Source organism: Macrobrachium nipponense, chromosome 35 (genome assembly GCF_015104395.2).
Source record: "Macrobrachium nipponense isolate FS-2020 chromosome 35, ASM1510439v2, whole genome shotgun sequence".
In the NCBI taxonomy this organism is placed as follows: Eukaryota; Metazoa; Arthropoda; class Malacostraca; order Decapoda; family Palaemonidae; genus Macrobrachium; species Macrobrachium nipponense.
The window spans coordinates 41,404,507-41,430,486 of NC_061096.1; the positions used below are offsets into that span (position 1 = coordinate 41,404,507).

At 36.2% G+C, this 25,980-nt stretch overlaps 1 protein-coding gene across 8 annotated transcripts in view; it reads left to right on the top strand.

Moving 5' to 3' along the window:
* LOC135208674 (calmodulin-binding transcription activator 2-like) overlaps positions 1-25,980 on the top strand; it is a 579,281-nt gene that overhangs the window by 251,677 nt on the left and 301,624 nt on the right. Inside the window, exon 3 of one of the 8 annotated variants that reach the window (XM_064241109.1) lies at positions 2,225-4,230. The exons of the other annotated variants lie outside the window; for them this stretch is intronic. Within the exon in view, the coding sequence (XP_064097179.1) occupies positions 4,218-4,230 (13 nt within the window). The 5' untranslated portion in view covers positions 2,225-4,217. The remainder of the gene's footprint in view (positions 1-2,224; positions 4,231-25,980) is intronic. 8 annotated transcript variants of the gene reach the window in all.

Sequence of the window (25,980 nt, forward strand, 5' to 3'; positions counted from 1 at the left end):
TATATTTCGAATGCCTCAATCTCTCTCCTCCCTCCCTCTCTCTGCCCGTCGCCGTAAGTTTTAATCGTAGACGAGCATAAACAAAAGGGTTGCAATTGCACGTCTGAAATGTAATTGAGTGTAATTCCTTATAAATTACATTTCATTACGCCGACGCGAATGAAGGCCGGCAAATTGAAAATGCCGAGTGAGGCTCGGCAAAGCAACGATGATTAACTAATGCAACGTTTTATGATCCTGTAATCAAAACTCATACGCGTAACTCGCTTCGTGATTAAGGAGGGCGGGGGGGGGGGGGGGGGGGGAGGGGGGGGGGGGGGGGAGTGTACGGTCTTACCTTCTGTCTGTCTGTCCTTCTGCTTGTGTTAATTTAAGGTGTATTAGATTTATTTTTTCTTTTTTTGTCGTCCGCCTTACTAACCTGCGCCTAGGTGGAATGTTAATTTCTGGGTGACAGAAATTCACTGCATAGTATAATCCCAGAGGCTCTTGGTACTTAAGTTACGTCAGGTGTAGTCGAAGTCTGAGGGTTTAATGATTTGACAACTAAATTATCCTGGACTTCAATCTTGATGTTTTAAACTTGAACTCAGGTGGCAAAAGACAGTCTCGTAACTTAAGGATGAGATATAAGATTTAAACAATAAAAAAGACCTATAGAAATAGTAATTTAAAAAAAAGAAGAACGAAGAAAACCAGCATTTCCTATAAAAAAAATTTCCACGAATGTGTGGTACTTTTTACTTGAAGTAATCTTGGAATTTTACGTAGATGAAACGAAAATATGCAATTTTTTTCTTTCTGTTAAAACGTCAAAAATTTCATATTTTCGCAGTAGAAAATATTTTTATTTATAAATAGCACAGGACCAATCTATAATAAAGCGTCGGTAAAAATTATGGTTAAGGACATTATCAGCTGTAGACGCCAATCACAACGAATTGAAATATTATTTAGCTCCTAGGACTATGTTTTGCCCATAACATTGTCGTTATGAAAATGTACTAACGTCAAATTTCAACTCTAGAACACCATCTTCAATAGATAAGTTGTCATCAGCCGTTACAGTCGCCCCATGAAATTCTCTCTTCTCCGATCAGTAGGCGGACACTTTATTGACATGGCTGTGATCAGCAAATTCAAGGCCTTTCTCTTCCTCCTACGGTTGAACCGAAGGATATTATATTTATTTAATTAATGAACGTTAGGCATCTTGTTTATATATTATTTCCAGGGCACCAAATGTTATTGCCATCTTCTGGTTATTATTATTATTTATTATTATTATTATTATTATTATTATTATTATTATTAGTGAATGATAAAATTGATAATTATGTAAATGAAGTATATTGAATGTATTGTGGAGATTTATTACTCAACAGTTTAATGATGAAGTGAATTTCATGGCAGTTATCATTATTATTATTATTATTATTATTACTGTAGGTTCATTCTTAATGAACCAACCAAAACATTTTGGTTAGTGTCTTAACTGAATTCCGGAAGGTCTTCTGTCATTAAAAGGTGATATGTGCAACTTTTAATGATCGAAAATAGTACTTTAAAGTTGACAACAATTAGGAATTGAAATTCAGAGGGATTCTTTACCCCCACTGGTTTGTGTATGTTTATATATATATATATATATATATATATATATATATATATATATATATATATATAATATATATATATATTCATGTTACAGGGTGTAACACGAACTTATAAAATTATTTTGGGAAATGAGAGAAAAAGTAATTTTGAGCAGAACATGTTCTATAAAGATATGCATTTTAAGGCTTTGTTTGTCGATGAGGGTAATTTTAAAATAACCGTTTTTATTAAGACTGCTCTAGGGCGAAGGAGTAGGTAACGGGCGGCCGAAGTAGCCTTGGATGTTTGGAGGGGGGGAGTGGGGGGGTGAAGTGAATGAGGCATGTAGATTGCTAATCATTTGATTATGATTCTCTAGCAAGTAAAGTTTTTTTTTTTCTTTAGCTTTTGACTTCAACCTTCATTATGTTATAACCTGTTATTGTTTTACTTTTATATATACATTTAAAACTACTATCAAATATATCTGTTATAAGCCCATGAATTTGAAAGCTATCGGTCAAGTGAAATTATTGTTTCAAGTAAATGAATTAATTAAGGATAGGATTAGGTTGCCTAGTCGAGGTGACGTGTATAATTAACGAATCTTATTTTCTTCTCGTTACAGGTATGTAGCTGTGGAATGTGGTGCTTAGGTGGTGACGTGTCCAGTGTTGCATCTGTGTTGCCCACCTGCCCTCTCTGTCTGCAGCTGCCTTCCCTAACACCTGCCCTCATCCCCATCTCCAGTTCTCTCCTGGTGTCTCCTGCCACTACAGCTGCCTCCTCCTGCCTACTTGACATTTGTGCTGCAGCTCTAGCCCTGTGTTTTCTCATTATCGGTGTTGCATCTGTTTTTCTCTTTCTACTTTTCCCCATTTTCTATTGTTGTGGATCTTTGTCTCTTATTATTGTTTTTGTGTCTTCGTAAAGTTCTCCCCCGCCCCCTTCTCTTTTTTTGAGCTTTCACTAAAGTATTTCTTTATTATTATTGTTTTGTTTTGTGGCCGTGCTCATGCATCTGTTATAATTTTAGAGTATCGTTGACTATTTACCGTTTCGTTTGATCTCAGTTTTATAATTCTAGTTTTCGTGAAGATATATTTTTGCCTGTCGAATGTACTTGATTTAATCATCTTTTAATTTGATTCTTCATCACGTAAAGCCACTTGATACTGTAATTTCAGTGGTATGACGTATATCCGAAGAGGCACGAAATATATACTGGAATAAATATATATACTAGCTTAGATCTAAATATATTTTTACGCCTGACGCGAGCCCGTTTCATATATCCCTCACGAAACTATCATCGCTGGAAGTGTTTCACGTAAGGTTTTCACCTTTTGTAAGTAGCGTCATTATTCCAGCGCTGAAACCTTCCTGGAAACACTGACTGGATCCAGGCAACCACACTATTTCGTCTCGCAGTGCAATAACTGATTAAAATAGACTCTTATTTCTTTTGGCATTCTTTAGTATAGCCATCTCAACAAGCCCCATACCTACAGTACTGTATACCTACATAATATAGGCATCATATTTTGTAGTTCTGCCATTTTAGTCTATATTATATATATATAAATAAATGCATCTCTAGCGTATTCTACGTATATATCTAAACGTAATCGACATCAGTATCACACACTATATATATTTTTTCGGTTCGTATTTTCGATTTTTGAAAAAAGGTGCAAAATAGAAGCGCCTATTCGTTTTGATGTACAATAGCACAGTAATCCCATTTTGCCCTTGATCTATTTATATTATTATACATAATACGCAGTATATCTAAGGTAATCAATAAGCACGGCAGATTCACCACTTTTCGTAGAGAGTAATTTTATATCTTCGTGTAGATTCGCATTTTAGTGAATATCGATAAGTGGAACGTTTAGAGAATACCTGTCGTCAACGAGATCCGGACCTGACTGAAGCCAGAAGATTGTGTACCTGTTCGGTTCCCGTACGTTTCTCCTCGTTCAAACGTTTCTCCCGGTGACTGCAGCCGGGAATAAACAAACGTTTTGCCCGTAAACGTTTTTCGTTCCGTTTGAATTTTAAATTGTTATTTTACATGAGCGCAGTGCGATTTGCATGAGTGATAGATATTGAGAAAATAATCACAGTAAGCCTCGGAAAATAATATTATTTTTATAGTTTTATGACATACTCTATTTAATTTTGTATCAGATTTCTGGAACTTCGTTACGTTCTTCATTATCATTTCGTTTCATTTTTTCCTCTTTTCGTCTCCTTCCTTTATCTCTACCCATAGGTGTTGGCCCCTCCCTCCCCCCCGTTTCTCAGCTGTCAGTGTTTAGTGGGCATTTGTACCCGAGTTCGGATTGACCGTGACGGTGTGGTGGTCCGGGTGGGGTGCTGCGGGCAGTGGCCACGGGTGGGCGGGCAGCGGTGTGGGCGGCAACAGCAGCGTGAGGCCCCCACAGCAGCAGCAGCAACAGCAGCAGCAGCAGCAGCCTCACCTTACTCCTACAGCAGCAGCAGCAGCCCTCCACCACCAACACCAGCAGCAACTGCACGGGTGGTACACCACCCCTCCTCCTCCTCCTCCTCACCACCACCCCCCGTGTCGCCTACTCCCACCCTTCACCACCACCATGGCCGCTCCATGTAAGGTTGCCTCAAGTGTTGTGTTGTGTTTGCGTGTGTTTGTTTGTTCGTTTGTGTGTTTGCATGCTGTTTTTATTTTTTTTAACTCATCTCACCCGTGCTTCCCTCCTCTCCCTAATTATCTACCCATATCTCTCTCTCTCTTTCTCTCTCTCTCTCTCTCCAGCCATCGTAGGAAATGATGGGGCGAGAGATTCACTGAAAATTCCATCTAGCTTTCCTCACTCTCGCCTTATTCTCTCTCTCTCTCTCTCTCTCTCTCTCTCTCTCTCTCCTCCACCTGTAACCTTTTCGCCAGTTCCTCTAAATCCTTTTGCTTTGACTCCTGGCTTAGAGTAATGCCCCCTTCATGCTTTTCTCGTTCCCCATGACCCTTGCATGGATATTACGCTCTCTCTCCTCATCTCTCTCCTCCTCTCCCTCATCCTCTCCCAATCTCATCTCTGCTCTCTCTCTCTCTCTCTCTTTGAGGCTATATATTGAGAGGCAAAATAATCATATATTGTATTTATCGTCCTCCATTTTCATTGGGGTCCACGCTGTTAATCATCCGATGGGAGTTCGGATATTCAGTAGTCATGTCTAGAGGACCTTTTATGCGTAAGTGGTATATTATCTTTTTCAAGTAATACATCAACTAATCTTATGTCTTAACGTAATAACTTAATGGAAATGTATTTGCCAAACAAAGATGTGGGGATTCACAAATGTCAAATGGTTAAGGGAATTGCTCAAATATAGATTCAGGAAATGAAACATTACTTCTAGATCCGATGTGGAGTCATCTTTCCTAGGTGCGCCAAAAAAATGAAATAGTATAACCTCGTATGACAAGCATTGCTACAAATGAGAGTTCCTTTAGTACTTTATTTTATGTTTCTAGTTTATTCTTAACCTGTTGGAGGTCATTACTTCATGGGCAACGCCGGAGTCATTGCTTGTCCAGCTCAGATCGCATTCTCTGCCATCATTAAACGTACCCTTGAGGCAGATCATTCCAAGTATATTCATTTTCTGACCTATTTAAAGTTTATCAAAAGCAACTTTCGGCAACTAACCAAGTTGTTGCCAACAAACTCACTCGACGAATTTTTAATTAGAGATTATACCGTAACTCCAAAGACGCACTTCTGTTCAATCTGTTTTCATTTCTTCCTAAATATTTATTGCAAAAGTATCCTTTTGTCAGTCTAAACGTATTAAAGTCACTTTGGACATATTTTAGTACAATTCCAGTCGCTCTTCAGTAATTCTATCCATATTCAGTTGCCACCAGGGCCTTCAACTTCAGCAACATACATCATTTCCTCTGGATTACATCATACTGGTTGGAAAAACTCATTTATTGCTTTGAACCCATCCTCATTTATTCCTATTCATTTCTTGTTATTTATTACGAGTTTGGGAAAATTTAAAGACCTTTTCCACCTTTAACCTTTTCTGTGACTGAAGAGATATCATGTTTTTTTTTATTGACAAACGGTGACTTTCTGTCAAGTTCTCCCGCAATTGTGATTGAATAGTGTCATAAAAACGATGAAAAAAATAGAATACTCTAAGTTCAATCAATTGGACCCACGAAAATATAAGTCAGTAAACTTCAGACAGAAAGGAATTTCTTTCAGTTATTTCTCGGAAACCCGAGTTCAGGCAGGTGTGGGCAATGTTTACATTCATACCTTATCGCTCTCATACTTGTCCTTTGCATCTAGGTTTCTTATCGCCTTCCACTTCTTCCTGTTATTTCTGCCCAAATTCTCCTCCTTTCCTGTGCTTATTATTCCCTCTTCCTTTCCCCCTCCCCCACCATTTTTAATCTCGCCACAGTGGCGAACCATTTCCTCCCCACCCCAGAGCTTGCTTCATGCTAATGCTATGTTATTGGCGCAGGTGATATGGATGTTAGTCATTCGCTAAAAAAAGGAAAAATAAATAAAAAATAATGATAATAAAATAAAACGGTGGTGCTGGACTCAACATCATTTAACTGTTATATATACGTATATATATTTACCAATAGCTTGCCTCCGCTTACCCAGCGCACAGTATGGTGCTGTCATATTTGGGCAATATATGTTTTATGTGTGAATTGGTAAATGAGCTCAAACCTAGAATTAATAATATTTAGTTGCCATGGTCATTTTTTATGTACTCACTAAATCTGTGTAATTTAACATGGGAAAATATGAAGACTATTATTTTTTAGAACTTGATTAAATTGATATCATGGAGTAAGAAAACATCAAACCTTGCCCAGAAAATTCACATGTCAAAAGCATATTGGCAGCCTAATGTGTGTCTCAAGTCTCCCGTGTAATTATTTGTTTGTTTTATTTTGAGTAATTTTGGACATGAAAGTGTCGTGGATCTAAGTCCAGTAATTTATTGACTACCCAGCGGTCGCATTTTAGTGTACAATATTACCAGCGTATTTTATTTTTATCTCTTCTCCCGTGGGAGACTAATCCGTTCCATTTAAATCGGGATTTATCCTTCCCAAAAATAATCTGGGAATTATTATCAGCTTATAACTAAAAGGTAAACACACACGGGTCGTGTTAGCTGGCCTTTATAGGAGGAAATGAAGACAGAATGAAATATAGAATACATGACATGTTTTATCAGCCTTGCCGCATCTTGAATGACCAACAATCCATATAATTACTATTTCTTTCGTGAAAGAGCATGCTATCCCTTGTGGTCATATTTTGTGTTAATGTTGCATGTTAGCTGTACATAAGTATTCCAAGTTGACGATGTCCTGAGAGAGAGAAAAACAATTGGAGGTACGTGTTCTCCTCTCGGGATGTTACTTAGGGCAGCCATTCATGCGTAAATACGTAGATTTACCCTCATTCTGCGTGAGGCTTAGCCATGTTTATTTACTTTTAATTGATATGTGTCCGTATTTGTATCGTGACACGGTTTTCAATTTTTAAGTTATAACCATCCATAGACATGTTTGGGCTCATAATTCTAGTTGTTCACTTATTTATTTTATCTTAGGTACTGAAGGGACATTTTATCTTTATTTAAATAGAGAGACATTTTCTAACTGTTTTGACATGAAAGTCAAGACTTAATGCTATGGATCCACTCAGGCTTGATGGCATTTACATGTGCGTGGTGTGGCCTGCTGTTACGACCCCTCTTCTTTATTTTGGAGTCTCTCTTTTTCAGATGCAGAAATTGGCACAAATATTATTTTTACTCTTTGATTTATGAAAATTAAAAATAATTTTCCTAATTGGTTTCAAGGAAATTGAATTCTACAGATTGAAAATACTCATCTTTCATTGATTAAAAGGGTATAAACACTTGCTTCGTAGTTACTTTAGTTTAGACAGTTGCCTATTTAAATGGAGCCTTTGGTCACAAAAATAGCTCAAAATCTAATTAAAAGGTGTTAAAATTATAAATAGAAATTGTTATTATTTATGGTAGATACTTAACCTCATTTGAGCTCCATCAGTCTTGACCACCCTAATAAGTCTATGAATACTACCTTGGAGTAGTATATAATTTGCTACTCTCCTGAACTTAGTCACTCTCCCCAAATCTAAATCAACTTTTTCTTGTCTTGAGGTTATTCAGGCCGCCCATGTAATGCTATGACAACCAGATTTGATCTTACCATTCGTTATTTCAGGGTATCTGAGTATATTTTCTTATTGTCATTTTTCCCCATGTCCTCTCCTGTGCTGTTCTTTGTATTTGACAGGAGTAATAATCTATTATTTACAGTAAGAATGTGTTTAGCATCGGGAGGTGAGTAAATGACATTATGTTCATAAGTGATATTAATTTTATAGAATATTCCCATTGAATAGGATGTTATACTGTTGATAATATTAAGAAAAGTTTAAATATGTTCAATGTTTTGAGTAGTTTTCAGGAAGACGCTAAATGTTTTTACATCCGTTACATAAATTCATCGGTATCATTTAATGTGAAGCCTTGTATCGGAAATTGTCTGTTTCTTCGAGACATATTTTTCTGCTACGCTCAAAGACCAAATTGGGCCATGCCTTGAGAGTGGAGTTCCTAGTACACGTGAAGGGTCCGTTATTAGTCTCGAGATGATAATAACGCTAAATTAGATTCTTGCGTATTGGAAGTTACAGCATCCGGGCAAAGAATGTGGAGACAGAAATAGTCTACGACGGGAAAATAGCTTGGAAAAATGTTTCTAGTTGACTGATAAGTTCCCATATTTTAGGAAAGTGTTCGGTTATTGGTTGATTGTTTGTAAGTAAAGGGAGTTAGCATTTTATAGACGAAAAATACACGAGGGAACTAAATGAGAGGGAAATTTAATGTTGGAAAACGGTTCTTGAAAGAAATGTTAAAAGCCAAGCTGATAGACTTAGTGATATTACGTAGTACACTGAAAAGAATGTGGTTAGACTTTTAGGGGGTTTAAGCGATAAATGGGTACGATTTTGGGTGTCAAAGGTCACGGTCAAACTTACTAAGGTTAAATGCTTCATAGCCGTTACATTTGGGTTACTTCTCATACTGATAAATGATAGCAGAAAATCCCAGACAAATTTACCATGTTTCAGCCGTTAACATTCACTCGTCAAAATCAAAATGCAGGTTATAATTTTGCTAGTGTGCTTGAATTAGCCGGAATATAATAAGATAATGAATTTATCCAGTTTTAGGTGCTCTTGGCTGAGGTATACTCAGTAGGAAGTGCACTTGTTTTTTGTATGTTAAGTCTCAGCGCAATAAAGTCTCTCTCTCTCTCTCTCTCTCTCTCTCTCTCTCTCTCTCTCTCTCTCTCTCTCTCTCTCTCTCTGTTTTTCCCCTCATTACTGTAGTATATTAGTTAAAAGTTTGATACACAAAGTAATGTCCATTTTGATCAGCCTAAATTAATATAATGAAAAATAGCAATAACATTAGTGATAATATAATAATCAGATATATGTAGAGAAAAGTGTGTGTATACTGTTTTCATAATTCCCAAACTCCCATTCTCTTTTTCTCCACGACATTATTCCACATTCGTCCTTTGGTTGTTATTCAAAACTTGCGTATAAATATGCCCTTTTATTTCTCTCTGGAAGATCTTCTTCCCCTGTCACCCTTATGGCCCAAGTTTCTGAGCTGCATAATATTTTTGAGGTCTTTCTCCCTTAATGCAATTTACCTAGAATTACCGCTGGCAAAATGCTGACCCTCTCTTCTGCGTAAGTACGAGGCTGGCAACCTGATCTGAAGTATTATTATTGTTAGAGAATTTTTAATATCATTATTATTATTATTATTATTATTATTTTATATTTATTATTTATTATTTATTAATTAATTAATTAATTCTTCATTCATTCATTCATTCATTAATTAAGTTCCCATTGTGTTGAATATTATGGTAACTAAGCCACGATCTTATGGATGTTACTTACCATCCAGACGCTGAGGCCAAACTATCACTTTTCTGCGAAGCGCTTACCCCGGACTGAACGGTGGCAAATCTAATCATGAAATTGATTACCCACTGACTAGCGGTGTTCCACAGTAAAAAATGAATAAATTGATAAACGTTTTTTCCTTTTTGTTATTGAAGACTTCAGCTGATAATTTCCGCTTCTGAGTATACTGTCTTGATGCTTGTAGCCAGTATCCAGTCGTATCCAAAGTATAGTTCATGTTCAGACTAAAGACTTCATGAGACATAACTTTTCGATTCTCTGTCTAATCTTATAAACCCGTCCCGTGTCATTCTTTTAAAGTTGATTACCTGGCCTTTTGTATATTTTCGTGTGTCTCTTATTCATAGCATTAGTTGTCTTTCCTGGCTCCAGTTTAATTTCTTCGTATGATTCTTGTCTTTTCAATTTTAGCTAAATTATGAGGCACATGGCCATGTCGAACCATCGTAGTTCCCGATATGTACCTTTGACTGGATTCCTCGACTTCATTCTGTTGGATTCTGTATTCAGTTTTGTTATTGACTGAAGATTCATGGTTGACACTTTACATCAGATACCGCTTACTCCTCTTATTTAGTATAACCTTACTTGAGGAAACTATTTTTGTGGTGAGGATTCCATAAAACAATTTTAATCCAAGTTCCTTAAGTACTGAGGCCAGTTTTGTTGGTTTTGCTATTATCATTCTTGCTTTGACCTTTCATATTTTTAGACAGCGAGGTGGCCTGGTGGTTAAGAATCCACAGTTATTCATTGCTTTCAGAAAAAAGTAACTTAACATTGGCTGCGTCATATATATACACACACACATATATACTAATTATATATATTATATATTATATAATTATATATATATTATATCTATAGTATTAATTTATTTATTATGTATATATGTGTGTGTGTGTGTGTTATCCCCCTATATATATATATATATATATATATATATATATATATATATATATATATGTCTGTGTGTGTTTATGAGCGTGTGTTTGTTTTTGCGTGTGTGAGTACGTTTGCGTGCACAAGTGAGAGAGAGAGAGAGAGAGAGAGAGAGAGAGAGAGAGGAGAGAGAGAGAGAGTAAATTTAGACGGATGACAGGGTAACTGACTATAACAACATAAACTGTTTTCGAGATAAACGGGAATGCAATGTATCTCCTGTGAGCCACCGCTTGTTATTGACAGCTTCGGAGACAGCGGGGCTTTCAAGTACCGGAACTACTCCATTTCTTGTCACAAACTTTTCCTTTTTCCTTTCACTTTTTCATTTTCCTTTTATTTTTCCCTTTTTTTAATTTTTTGGTTTTTATGGAAGTAAGTTATGTACTGTGGTTACTTAACTCTTCCGATACTATAGAAGATTGTGAATTGTTCCCTTTTAACTTATCGTATTTACAGGAACATGAAAAGAGTCATTTCTGTACAAACTTGTAAATGCGTTTGTTTGTAACATGTAGAAGTGCCATTTCTGTGCAAGCATTTGCTTTTGTATGTGAAAGCGTTTGTTTGTAACATGCAGAAGTGCCGTTTCTGTAAAAGCATTTGCTTGTTTATCTTAAAGCGTTTGTTTGTGACTTGCAGAAGTTCCACTGCTGTTCCATCATGCGCTTATGTATGTTAATGAGTTTTTTTTTTTTGAAGGCACAATTTACTCTTGTCAATCCTTGAAAGCACAAAGAGTCATTTCTGTGCAAGCATTTGTTTGTGTTTGTGAATACGTTTGTTCGTGTATTTTTCGCAGAAGATACATTTTACTTCTGTTAATCATTGGAATCGTGAATCCAACTTTTGTATATGAATTTTTTTTTACGAAATGCAACACCTACATGCAACAGATACATCTGTTTGTATATGTGCGTGATGCTTCGTGAATTCAATTATTTTTATGTTTGTGCTATTGTGTGGTTTTTTCCCTGTGACCCGAACAATCACGTGTTTGTGTGTTGCATTGAATGTGCATGAATGTTTGTGGTTGGTCTTGCATGCGATGTGTAACAATCGCAAGCGAATACATACACGTTTGTGTGTGGTCTCCCGGTAAGGGCGTTTCATATATAAAACACAAACAGACGGGTGCACCCACACACGTTCTATTTACGTCTCTCTCTCTCTCTCTCTCTCTCTCTCTCTCTCTCAGAACTTCCACTTTTCCTTCCCGACACGGTTAAGCTCCCGCACTCGTTATAATGGTTTGACGTAAAGGGATTTTGTTTGCTCTGCCCGGGATGGCATTTTAAGGTTTATGTCTTTGTAACTTTTAACCCCTCCCCATCCCCCTCCTTCCTCCCCCCTCCCCTTCCACCTTTCATGCGGTATTATGTCGTAATTGTTTTAGTTTCAGGAGGAATTGTTTACGGCCCGCTTGTTTATCTTCATTTCTGGGGCGTGTTCCCCTTGGCCTTCAGCTGTTTTTAAGAGAATGTGAGAGAGAAAAAAAATTTAGGTTTGTAAGTGAAGTGTTCTGTATGCTGTACCTTTTTTATCTTAATGGGTTTTAATGGGTTTTATTGTGATACATGTATAATAATATGATATGAATATATAATATATAATATATATATATCTATATATTAATGAATATACCTGAAGAGAGAGACCGCAGTCTCTGAAATATATACTTTTCCTCTCTACATTTTGGTGTTTTTATGGGCTCCTTTTATTAGATGGAATTCTGTTGTTACAGAACATTTTTACCAGTCATATATTTATATATATATATATATATATATATCTATATATATATATATATATATATATATATATTTCTAGAAAAGTAATGTTAATTACTATGAATACGTTCTCTCTCTCTCTCTCTCCTCCGTCATCCTCTCTGCTCTCTCTCTCTTCTCATCTCTCTCTCTTCGTAGCAAAGTCATGTTAATACTATGGACACGTTTTCTTAATCTTGTATAGGCCCGGTGTCAACACGACAGTCAGGGCGAATAAACAACTGTCGTATTTCGCCTAACAATTTTTTTTTTTTTTTTTTTCTTTCTTTTTTAACCACTGCTGACTGTCGGTTCTAGGGTAAATTGTTTAATTCACATTTTTCCGCTCGCTGGCGAGCTGTCAATAACTTATACTGAGTTACGGGGTATTTTATGTGTCGATTTTGCCGCCGGCTTTTGACAGTGCCACACACAGGGAGAGCGAGAGAGAGAGAGAGAGAGAGAGAGAGAGAGAGAGAGAGAGAGAGAGAGAGAGAGAGAGAGAGAGAGAATGTGTATGTCAGCTGACAGTGGAATTAACTATATGTATATGAATGTACATATGTACCATACACATATATTTAGATATATATATATATATATATATATATATATATATATATACACATACTTGTATGTATGTATACATACATACATACTTCCTGAAGGAGGTTTCTTCACAAAAGCTACAAGCTTTCAAGGACGATCTGTCCCCTAGGTCTGGTAACCTTAAAATAAATTTTCTATATATATATATATCATTATATTTAATATATTATATATATCTTAATTTATTATATATATTAGTAATATTAATATATTATTATATATATATATGTTTCTTACTTACTTAATGACTCCATTACAACTTATTTGGTTTATGTAAGCTACCAAGTACAATCTTTCTTGTGAATGGATCAGTTAAACTTAAAAAAATTACGCCTTTCCACTTTTCATCGTTTTAATGTGAAGTTTTAATACAGTAGTTCGGAAACTACTGAATTATTGAATGTAATATTATGTATTGGTGTTGCCAAGACGATGTTGAATAAATGTAGTCGTGTTGAAAACTTTAGAAAGTAGAAAGTACAGTGGAAGAGGAGGTAAGAAAAGAAGAGATAGTTTTTCGATATTTGACTGAATGGAAAATTAAAGAAATTTATGTTGTAAAGAATGAAGAAATGTTAAATAAATTTTGCATGTTTATGCATAAAGAGGAAAAGAGAAAAGAAAACATTTTCACATAAAAGAGAGGAAAGAAAAAAACAATATTTTTGTTGCGCGCAAAGAATAAAAGAAAGAAATATATTTTCGTTACGTAAAAATATGAAAAGAAACAAGAAATTCTCTTTGGGTTGGAAGAGAAAAATAAAAAAGTATATATTCTCTTTCTTTTATGTATCACGAAGGCGGCATAACATTTCGTATAGTAAACTGGCTGGTTGTCAGAAATATAAAAATACAGAGGCTCTTGGGGATATTGTCACTGGAAATCAATTTAAATTGCCCCCTAAAAGCAGCAAAGAATCCTGTGACGTCACGCCCGATAAAAACATTCAGTTCATTTTATTTTCCTTTCACACCGTTCCTCCCTCTTGCGTAATACTTTTTCTCTCGGTAGACGAAACATGGGCATTGATTTCGATGCTATGTCGGTGATATATTTAGTTGTTGTTGTATTGTTTCTTTTGCTATTTTTCTATTTATTTTTTTAACTTATTTGTTTCAACGCCATCTCTTACCATTGCTATTGTGGAATTCGTTAATGGTTGTCATTTCAGATTTGCGTTTACAATGCCTGAGTTCCGATATTTGTCCTGTAGTATTATTTAAACGATTTTGAAACATGCTTATATTTAGAATCCTGTAGGTGAAAAACCAGTAAGAAAGTTTATTTAAAGACTAAGAAATACATGAATATATATATATATATATATATATATATATATATTTACACAAATAAATTAATGCATATATAAATGTATTTTTTTGTATCTCTATTTGTGTGTATTTATATATATATATATCTATATCTCTTGTCTTTATATATTATATATTAGGATATATATATATATATATATATATATATATATATTAAAATATAAATTATTTATATTAGTATATATATATATACATATATATATATATATATATATATATATATATATTGTTATGTTTACACATAAAACAATCGCGCACGTCCGCATATTGCATTACGAGAAGAAAATTGCTTATTACGGTCATTCTCCGACTTGAGTTATGCACCAACCGGAGTTAAAGTCATTAAAAGTAAGGTAATTACTTTTTAATTCCTCAGCCCAGTCCTAATTACCAGAGAAGCTAGTTTATATCGCGGTTCGGAACTCGTTCGTGCCGTAGGGCTTCGGAACGTTGTTTTCGGGCGCTAGTCTGACGGAGGTAACGTAAATAACGAATTCGTTTCCATAAGTTGAGGAAGCTTCAATATATATTTTCTTTTTTAGCCAAAATATTATCGAGGTTATTGACCATTTATATCTCTCTATTCACAAAAACGTTTTTGTTAACAGATTTCAAATCTTGTAATTAGTTTATGTATAAAGTGAACATCTCATTTTAGTTATGTGAATGAACAGGATCAGGGAAGAGATGATTGGAAATGTGTAAATAAAATTAATTGTTATATTTATTGTCATTATCTTGAGGGATGTCATACATCCCGTATACATTATATTGGTACTATATTTTATATATGTATAATTTATATAACACATACATATATATATACATATTCATACATATATGTGTGTGTATGTGTAGAGAGGGAGAGAGAGAGATAAAATCACTCTTTATGTCAATATGACCGTTTCTTCCTGTTTATTATCTTCATGTCAGCTCTGCTTCAAGAGCTAGATTTACGTGAAACTCATCGCAGAAGTTTGTGTTGATTACCGTAATTCCATTTGTGTTATAGTCACTCTAATGGTTGCTGAGAGAGAGAGAGAGAGAGAGAGAGAGAGAGAGAGAGAGAGAGAGAGAATTTTGATAGTTTGGCTTTCACATATCCAGCTATTAACTGTTTTTGGACTGTGGCCAAAAAGATCGACTGTTAGTTCCCGGAACTTCAAGTTTCTGTTACTCGACTTGAAGCACTGTGTGGGTCTCTCTCTCTCTCTCTCTCTCTCTCTCTCTCTCTCTCTCTCTCTCTCTCTCTCTCTCTTTTCCTCCGTGGATCTATCCTAAGTATATTGCTCCACTATTTCAAAAATACTTTTTTTACAGGACTTCGAATCCTATTCTCTCTCTCTCTCTCTCTCTCTCTCTCTCTGGATGTGTATATATTGTTAATTTGTAAGTTTTTTGTATACAGCTATAGGTAAAATAGGAACCATTTTTTGTCTGGGGTTTACCCATTTGACAAAAGTGCCAAGTGAATATCTCGGAATCAATTTACACGACCCAGAACCGAAATTGATGAGAAGTGGGTTGAGGTTGAGGGAGGGCTGGAGAAACTGGGAAAGGGAGGATGTGAAGGGGTTTATTAACACGCAAAGTCTTAATTGGCTTCTTCATTAACTTTACAGCAAATGGTCTATATGTAACTTAGAGATGTCATCAAGTGTTTACGTTTTTATTTTTCGATACAAAAAAAAAAAAGAGAGAAATATTTATGTACCTTTTGTCTGTCCGTCCACACTTTTTATGTCCGTTCTGAGATCTTAAAAACTGCTGAGGCTAGAGGGCTGCAAAATGGTATAATGATCATCCTCCCTCCAATCATCAAGCATGCCAAATTGCAACTCTCTAGTCTCGATAGTTGATATTTTATTCAAGCTTAAATTTATCGACGATCGTGCGTCTGGCACCGCTATAGGTGTCAACAAGACAGGCCACTACCGGACCGTAGCTGAAAGTTTCATGACCCGGGGACAAGATTTGCATGGGCCGAGTTTCTTACAGCATTATACGCTGTACAGAAAACGCGATTGTGGCGAAGAAAGTTCGGCGCTTTTCTTACTTGTTTGTTCCTGTCATTCTTTCTTTCGTCTTTGTTTCTGTCTTCTTATTGTGTTTGCTTGATCATCCTCGACTGTTGTAACAAGAGTTGGAAGTATCCAGTGATGAAATTTGTGGAGGGGGCCGGGGGGGGGGGGGGGGGGGTTCATCCATATTTATGCTGCGATGTAACTTAGAAGTGATTGAAGGAGATTTGTATTCATATGGTGTCTTGGTTTTCAATACCAGTGGCATAAATCAGCTCTCTCTCTCTCTCTCTCTCTCTCTCTCTTCTTTTCATATATAAAGGGGTGGTTTCAGAAATTTGTATCGGATGACATTGCTTGCCCCCCATGTCTTTTTCCATGTATGTGAGTACCAGGTGCGCGGGATTAGTTTGATCCCTGGCTAGGTATGGGAGTAAGACACCTTTAACACACACAATCTATATATATATATATATATATATATATATATATATATATATATCTATATATATATATATTATAATATATATATATATATATATATATATATATTATATATATATCATATCGTTTCCCTCATCAGGTTCCCGAGAAATGGTAACGCAGCGATCGCTGCTACACCTATAGTTCAGTACAAAGCAGTTGGTTGATTTACAATAGCCATATTCTTTGTTGTACACGAATTTATTTACTTTTTGAAAAAATGATTAGACTGTTAAAGCAATTAATCTTGCTCTTTTATTTCTTGGGATGTATCTCACGGCTGGACATGTATTCCTCTTGCTTGTAAAATGCGGCTATGAAGGCTGCTAGATCAGTATCTCGGTGTCATTCAGTGACTTTTTGTGAACTTCAAATGATTGGCTTTCATAATCTGGAGAAAATCTCCATTTGTATTGGGCCTCGTGACACGTAAAAAGCCACCTTCCTTTGTTTAAGTTGATTGAAGGAATCCATAGAAGAAATTCGTCTCTATATCCTGTATGATTGAAAAGAATAGTTGTCCGTTTTTTTAAAGTTAGAAAAATATTTATTCATGTTCACTTGAGAACAGCGAATAAACACATCTCCATTCGCTTAATTGCATTTGGTGAAGGATAGAGAAAAGATCAATCCCCATTTGTGTATGGACTGATGAGATCTACTTCATTTGCCTCTGAATAGAGAAAAATCCATTACCATTCGTATGGGAAATAAATCGCCTTTCTGGAAGAAAAGTGAATCATTTTCTGTAGAACAACAGATCTAAGTTTATATCTGGGTGCGCTCCATCTCACCTCGGCTGATTCAGTCAGCCCAGAAGAAATTAATGATAACATAACAGGTACTTTATAGCTCTAGAGAATCAACAGCAGAGAGAGAGAGAGAGAGAGAGAGAGAGAGATTTCATTGGAGCCAGCGAGGCATCTCCTGAAATTCAGATTTCCAATCTCCACAAATCTCTGGAAACAATCGCCAGTAGATTCAAGCCCTTCTTTCCTTCGCTGGAAATTTGTGCTTCAGAATGGAAATGAAAGTCATAAAAATGCACAAGCACAGCGGAAGGCATTGCTGAAAAGCTCTTGGAGTTTATTGAACTTTTTATTTAGTTTGTTTTTCTTCTTTTTTTTTAGGTTTTGCTACTCATACTTATACTAGTAGTGATGCTGCTGTTATCAATTCGTGATAAAGTTATAGTAGTTGTTATACATGATGTATTTTGGAAATGCCAAATGCACGTTAGCCGGAATGTAAATAATGGAACAGTAAGTTATATTTGTTAAAAATTAATCAAGGTGCGCCATAACTTTATAACAATATCAGCACAACCTGGATAGTCATGTTTCTTATTCATAAATATAACTCATTATTGCTATTAGTCAGAAGTTATATTTTCTTAAACGTCCTTTGTGTTTATGTAAAGATTTCGGTGAAAATAATTAAATCCTATTTAATTTAGATCCCGGAAATTTTGAAAGTCAAATCATAGGTCTTCGTTCCTTATTCTCTCTCTCTCTCTCTCTCTCTCTCTCTCTCTCTCTCTCTCTCTCTCTCTCTAAAATGTTTACATCAGCATTTCATTTATAGGCATGAGATGAGTATAGTGTGGTAAAATGTTAACGGATGAAGGTCTGTCTGTTACAGGAAGAGAGGGTTATTAGAAGGAAGGAATAGAGAGAGAGAGAGAGAGAGAGAGAGAGAGAGAGAGAGAGAGAGAGGAGGAGGGTGGTCCTCTAAGCTTTGCGTTATTAACTCTGGGAAGACAAAGAGTGACAGCGACCACCAATAAGCAAGTAGCTGTTGCGTTCCTTGGTCATCCGACATATTAGCCTTGCCTCTCTCTTCTCTCTCTCTCTCTCTCTCTCTCTCTCCTCTCTCTCAGTATATATGTTTGAAAAAGTTAGAGATTTCAAATACATTACTACGACTTGCATTTAAGTGGTTACATGCTTCTCTCTCTCTCTCTCTCTCTCTCTCTCTCTCTCTCTCTCTCTCTCTCTCTCTCTCTCTCTCTCTCTAGGGAACCACATTACTGTTCCCCTTCATAATACGGGAGGCCGCTGCGATTGATGATGGCACCACCTTTGACTTCAGGAATGTTGGCTTTGAGAGAGAGAGAGAGAGAACAATGAAAGTATTTATATAAGATGCTCTTCGTATATAGTTAGCCTAATATTATCCCAAACCATAACGGATTCCTTTAAGTACTAATTTGCTTTAATTTTTCAGTGTAAATTTTCTTTGACTTATGGTATGATTATTGTTAGCGTATAATTCTTTCGAAATCCCTGCGAACTACGCATTTTACCATTTATTGAATTTTGTGTTTTAATAGGTTAAAGTGAGATACCATTCGTATTTTCTTTAATAGTGTTTAAAGAAAGGAGTCACGACGTAAACTAGCATATGATCAACTTCATTAAAAAAAAAATTTTATCGGAGTTTTTTCTTTGCGCTGTATATTTCCATTTCTGTCAGACATTTTTCAATTTATCATTTTTTTATATATCTTATTTCATTTTTTCCCTTTCTTGTCGACCAAAAGATGATAATGATTGTTCCGCGAAAAATCTGACCCATTTATAAATCATAATTGCAAATTCTCATTCAGAATTCAACTTGCTTATTACACTCCACTAGACTCCTATATTCCACTAGACTCCTATATTTTTAACAATAAGTCCTTATTAAAAAATAATAGATATCGCATAATTACCTAATAACGTTGACCGACTTTGAATGTATAAGTTATATACCTTATGGAATAGGCAATAACTTCGGATTTTGACCCTTATGTTTTATTCATTTAATGAACACTAATAGGAAAGCCTCTGGCACTGTGCCATTGATATTAGCCGGAAAGTACTATTGATTCGATTCGTTTTCTGAATTTACATTTTCCTCCCACAAGTTTGGAGGAACTTGTTCGGATAAAGTTAGCGGCACATTTTTCCTATTAAAACATTTTGAAGGAGGAGCTGTAATTACGAGTTGGTTTTCGAATGTTTGTCTCGTGTTATTAAAGATTATTTATTAATTAGATTAGTCATTCCTCGTTCGTTGTGAGGTCTAGTCTTGAGTACACGGTAGTGTTGAATACGGCTTTTTACTTGTACTGAACATACTAAGTGTATGCTCAAAAATATGTATTGATGGTATCCTCCTTTGTTCACTTTTTCTAGTTTTTTTTATTTTTTCTTAATGTTATAAGAGGTTCTGTTATAATAGGAAAAATGTGAAAGGTTGAGTCATTGTTGATTCATACACTGTAGAGAATTAAACCATGATGAGGAAAGCATCCACTCTGATAAAATCGTGGTAAGTTAAATTTCAGTGTATTTTCGATTCATACGGACTGTAATCTGAATCGTTTTTGTATCTTGTCTCTTGAATAGCGTTTTGTTTAATTCCTGAACGTGTTTTGGAATGTCCGTGAAAATATGTTGCAACTAAGCATGGCCAGAGTTTTAATTTTCATCTTCTGGTATTCATATTAAACTTCATCCTATAATGAGCCACCCTTCAGCATATTTTGAATTAACCAAAAGGATTTCTTTCAGATAGTTCTTGACCATTATTGCTATGCCGTTAATTATAACATCAGTTAATCTTGAAAATTAATAAATATTTTATATTAGTTAGATTTTGGTTAACGATGATCAAGAATTTCTAGTTGAAAATGGATAGGGAATCAAAATATTACGAATATAACGCGGGAAGACGAAAGTTTTGAGAAGGGAAATAAAATCCAATTGAAAGAACGAGAATCAGATAAATAGTGGCAAAACAGAATTTTTCAACGTAAAGAAGGCCATCAGATAAGTCAGAGGTGGAAGTAAAAATAGCAACGAGCACTTCAAAATTTACAGGTAAAAAATGATCTAGTAGTATCTGGGAAATAGTACCTGCGAAAAGGTTCCTTATTGAAAAGCAAGAAAAAAGAAAAAGAGTAAAACTTTTGCTGTAACTTGAGGAAAAATTCTCTGTGGGGAAATACAAGGAGCGCTCTCCCTTCGGGTATTAAAGAACTCACTTGGAAATTAAAAAAGAAATAGGTAGAAATAGAAAAAGACCATAAGATTGATCTGAGGTTGAGAATTGATAGAAAACATGGGGCACTGACAAAGGAGAGGTAATCCCTTTGAGACAGCCTTCGGAAATCATTGTACTAGATCAGCAATACTCTCTCTCTCTCTCTCTCTCTCTCTCTCTCTCTCTCTCTCTCTCTCTCTCTCTATATATATATATATATATATATATATATGATATATATATATATATCGCACACACTTTAGTGGCTCCTTTTGATGATAGCAACCGGTTCTTTAGATATTTCCTTATAAGAGGCAAGCAAAATTTTAATAGAGCCCTTGGAGAACTTTTGTAGAAACAGGTTTCTAATATCAAGAGGAGAATGAAGACGAAAGTAATTGTTATTAATTGAATGTTGGGAATAATTTACAAAAACACAGAATGATGTTAGGGACGAAAGAATGTTTAATCCGCTCGTAAATCCTGAAAAGCTGTGAAATGAGTTCCTTCGAAATTGACGCGGTTATTCTTCATCTGACTGTGATTCGTATATTGCATATCACGTATTGGTTTTATCACTTGCATACTAATACATATTTACATCGCATACATATTCCAATGAAAGGATGCATGCGAGAGTTGGGAATGCTCTTGGCCAAGGTAAAGTAGAAAATACCACTCTAGTGGAGGCCTTTCGAAAACGCACGAGTTCCGCCAAGATTCCACAGTAAAATGTTTGTTTATGAGGAGCACGGTCAAGATCCTCGTTGAGTAGATTAGAAGAGAATGACTGAATGCCGATAGAACCCGATATTAAAAAAAGAGGCAGAGAGATTCCTGAGTCCTCCTCCTCCTCCTCCTCATGGTACGTCAATTGAAGGGAAAAGAGGAATATCTGGGACGTGAGAAATGAATCTTATTGAGGGATTGCCCGAGTCAGTATGCAGAGAAATCGATGCTGAGGTTTTTATTCGCTGGGGAAATCAAAATAAAACATGTTTGAAGACAATCGAGGATTATTGTAGCAATTTATATTAAAATAATATTAAAATAATTCACACACACAAACAGACGCTGGCCACATACAAAATCACAAGGAACCTAGACAGCGGAACCGCAAAGGGGAATATCTGAAAAATACGAAATCCCTCTTGCATAGCGCGATATAAATTTCGGAGAGATTTTTTGCTCCCCCTGCTTAGAACGTTGTGCGATGCTGTTAAGGACGCGAGGAATTACATTGTACCCACAATTTCACAGAGTCTGAAAAATACGTCAAGCCGTTTCTTTTTGGGGGGATGTATATGAGGCGGTGCAGCGGAGGCAGAGGCAGACCATTCTGAAAGTTATTCTCTTTATTTTCTTTATTTTCTTGTTGTCTTGATTAACTTCAAGCTACGGCGGCAAACTTTGTAACGCTATAGAAACGGCGCTCCAGGACTTGGAGGGCCTTATTAATTTCGTGAAGAGACTAAGGAGAGAAGATGTGATCTTTTGCGTTGCCCCGAGGCTGTTGTACAGTAAGTTAGGCGATGAAAAGGATATATATAATATGTGTGTGTGTAAGTGTATATATACATATATATGTATAAGTGTTTGTGTGATATATATACACACACACATATATATATATATATATTATATATATATGATATATATGTATATATATATGTATATTATATGTATATTGTATATATATATATATATATTATATATATATATATATATATATAATATATATATAGATATATATATAATTATAATTATTCTATTAATAAATAATTATTTATTAATACCCTAGTCCCTCGTTGTCAGTCTTAACTATTTACTTCTAATGGTAACATTTACTTCTACAGGCTTTAGAATATAGACATGACAGCTTTCATTGATATATTGTATAGCTGAATCATGATTTTATTCTTTTTTTTAAAGAAAGAGTTTTGAGATCACTCATAATGTACGCTGTGTCACCTGTCTCTTATTTTGGTGTTATGAGACGACATTATAAAATTAGGTAAGGAAAGGAAAAAGAATGAGTGAAAGGAAGAATTAGTTCATACTAGACTTAGGCGTAATTAGTGAAGACCAGTTTCAGTGGAAGTTCATGTCGAGGACAGACTTTTAAGTTAAGTAATTTGGTCTCTAATTCGGTCTTAGGGAAGAATTGCCACGTGAATTATCAGACCTTACCCGAATTTTTGCAGTTCAGCTGAATGAAAACATTTCGTTTCGAAGTTTTTATTCCTAATCAGTAAAAAAGGAATTTTGTCCGATGAGGATTTTTTTCGATTAACTGAACGATCTGGAATTACATTTTAAAAGGAATTTCGTTCCATTGAACGAGTCTTGGTCCCTCTGGAGTAGGGAATATCAATAGTGATGGTAATCATTATCAAGATTTAAATTGATTGAGATAACCTTTATCATGAATTGAATCAGATATGGTAATCATTATTATGATTTAAATTATGATAATCAATTATGATAATTATCGTGCTTCAAGTTTCAATTAAAGGAGGTAAGTTATTTGACCAAACTTTATATTTTTTTTTTTTTTTTACGTTTTCGTTTTTTAAATATGTCCCAGAAGAATCTTGATCAAATGACAGAATTGTGTTTTTATGTCGACAAATTGTTCATAAACAATGTTTCCTTACTCTGGATCCCCCAGTCCCCCTAACCCCAACTGACAGATAACCCCCCGCCTCCCCTGAGGCCAGCATGGGCTAAAGATCGCTGAATCGAAAAAGAAAGAGGCGATTTTTACTGGCCCGCTAACTATAGCCGAGCCCTCTTTCGTTTCACGCGAGAAGCCTCCGAGGGCACAATTAACATAAAAACGGCCTCCTCACATGCAGCGCCCGTCAATCACTCGGAGTTGAAATGCATGTCGTTGGAGTTAAGAGCACGATGGGAAATTGTTACATTAACGACCCCTCCCCCCGCCCTCTCTCCTCCCCCCTCTCCATTTCCAATTCGAAATTGGGTGTAAAGGGACTGCTGGCGAAGGCTCTTTTGTCCGGCAGCAATGGAATTTGGCTGCCATGCCAGGTGAAAGAACGCGTCAGAAAATGAAGTTTTTCTCTCTCTCTCTCTCTCTCTCTCTCTCTCTCTCTCTCTTTCTCTCTCTCTCGTGGATCGAGCGACCTGGTATTCGAATGCAAGAATCATTTAATGATTATAAGTTCGACCATTATGAATGGGACGCCGGCCTTTTGATGAAAGATCAGGAGAAAACTGCATGCGACTGCTTATCATTTTGAACGCGGCCTTCTGGCACTGGCTCGTATTAGTGAGTGCCGATCAAATTAGAAAGAACGAGCCGCAATGGAGCCTATTTATGCGTAAGTGATCATCGGAAATTTCAGCTCATTTCCCACCCCCTCCCCACCCACCCTCACGATCACAACGGAGCGTCTGTCTACTCGTATGTCAAGAGGTTTTCATTTTTTTCTAGTTTTCTTTCTTAAGACATTCCACGTCCGGGTCATTACATTCCTCCCTGACTTGATATGACCTCTTGTCTTTCATTACGCCGGAAGGGTATTTTCTCGTTAATATAGCTGTCAGACGGTTCATCTGTAATTTCAGGAGAGGTAGCGAGCGCACAGCGACGCAACAGCGAAATGAAAGTTGTGATGGAGGTTGAAATAACGCCTCCGTAAAAAAAACGCCCACGTCAGCTTCGTTAATCGAGCCCCTCGCCCATTTTGAGTCCTTAACAGCTTAACCTAGTTCCTATTTCTTTTTCCTGCTCCCTTCTGAAATCTCTCTTCTCGTAGGTCATGAATATGCAGAATGCACAACGTATTACCACTTACGAGTCAACCACCAGCGATTTAGGTTTGAAAGCCTCCCTTTCACAGTTGTTTTATGCCCTCGTGTCATGTTGGCTGGAAGGGACGCCCCCCCCCCCCCCCCCTCTCGTCCGTATATGTATATATATCCCCTCTGATTGTGTTTCTCCCCCACTTCTCGTTTCTCCTCCATCCCCCCTCTCTCTCTCTCTCTCTCTCTCTGTTTCTCTCCCTCTCCCTTTCTCCCTTAATTCGATTCCACTTATCCCTCTCCCCGCGTCCGTCTCCCTCTTCCTGTTGTTTTCACGGAAAATGCTTGATTGCCCTTCATGCCTTAGAAAGAAGAAGAAGAAGAAGAAAAAGAAGAAGTGGTAGTAGTTCGATTGCTCGGTTGTCAGAAGTTGCTTGGACTGGGAAGCGTTAAGCTGAGGCAAATTTGAAGGATGATCGTTCAAGGCGGGTGTGGATAGAATTTCAATGATGTCGAGACTTCGTGGCAATTACCTGAGATTCTTCTTTCTCTGTACGTTGCAATTTACTTGCTTTCTTTCGTTATATCGTCTTTTAAAGGGATGCTGTATAAATGGAAGCCATTTTTTCTTTGCTCAACCAGAAGTCGTAGCTTTTTTATTAGTTTTGTAATGAATGGGGAGTTTGGATGGAAGGAAATACGTACATAAAGGGTGGCAAAGTTATCTAATTCAAATGTTGTACAATATTCCTAAATTAAATTGTAGCTTAGTTCTTTTTGTGCTCACACATACACTATACATAAATACATACATACATACATACATATATATATACATATATTAAATTATATATATATTTTTTATATATAGACACACAAGAGATACTGTTGCATTTTGTTATCTTTTATGCGACTTTGAATAACAAGCAAAACACGTTACTCACGAGCCCGTACATAATTGGAAAAAGCTTGTGCAACTCATACCTTGCTAGCGAATCGAAACCGCATTTGCCGACATATTTCTTGCTTGTGTGCCAGACTTCCTCCTCCACGTGTGGAAAGTTTTACGTCTTGTATCGACAGCTTCTGACGTATAGCAATAGGTACTGATGGCTACTACAATAACGCGCGTCATTGCAGAAATACCTTGATGGCTGTAAAGGATGATTTAATGCTGTGGATGGCTGGTGAACGGTCGCTCTCTCTCTCTCTCTCATAGAAGAGTTAGCGCATACTGGTATAGCTTTTCAGTATTGAGAAAGCCAAACGGGATGGGGTTGCTAGCCTCACGCTTCTTTTCTGCGACTTATAGCGTACAGCTAACGCTTGTAACCCTCCTCTCTCTGTCTGTCTGTC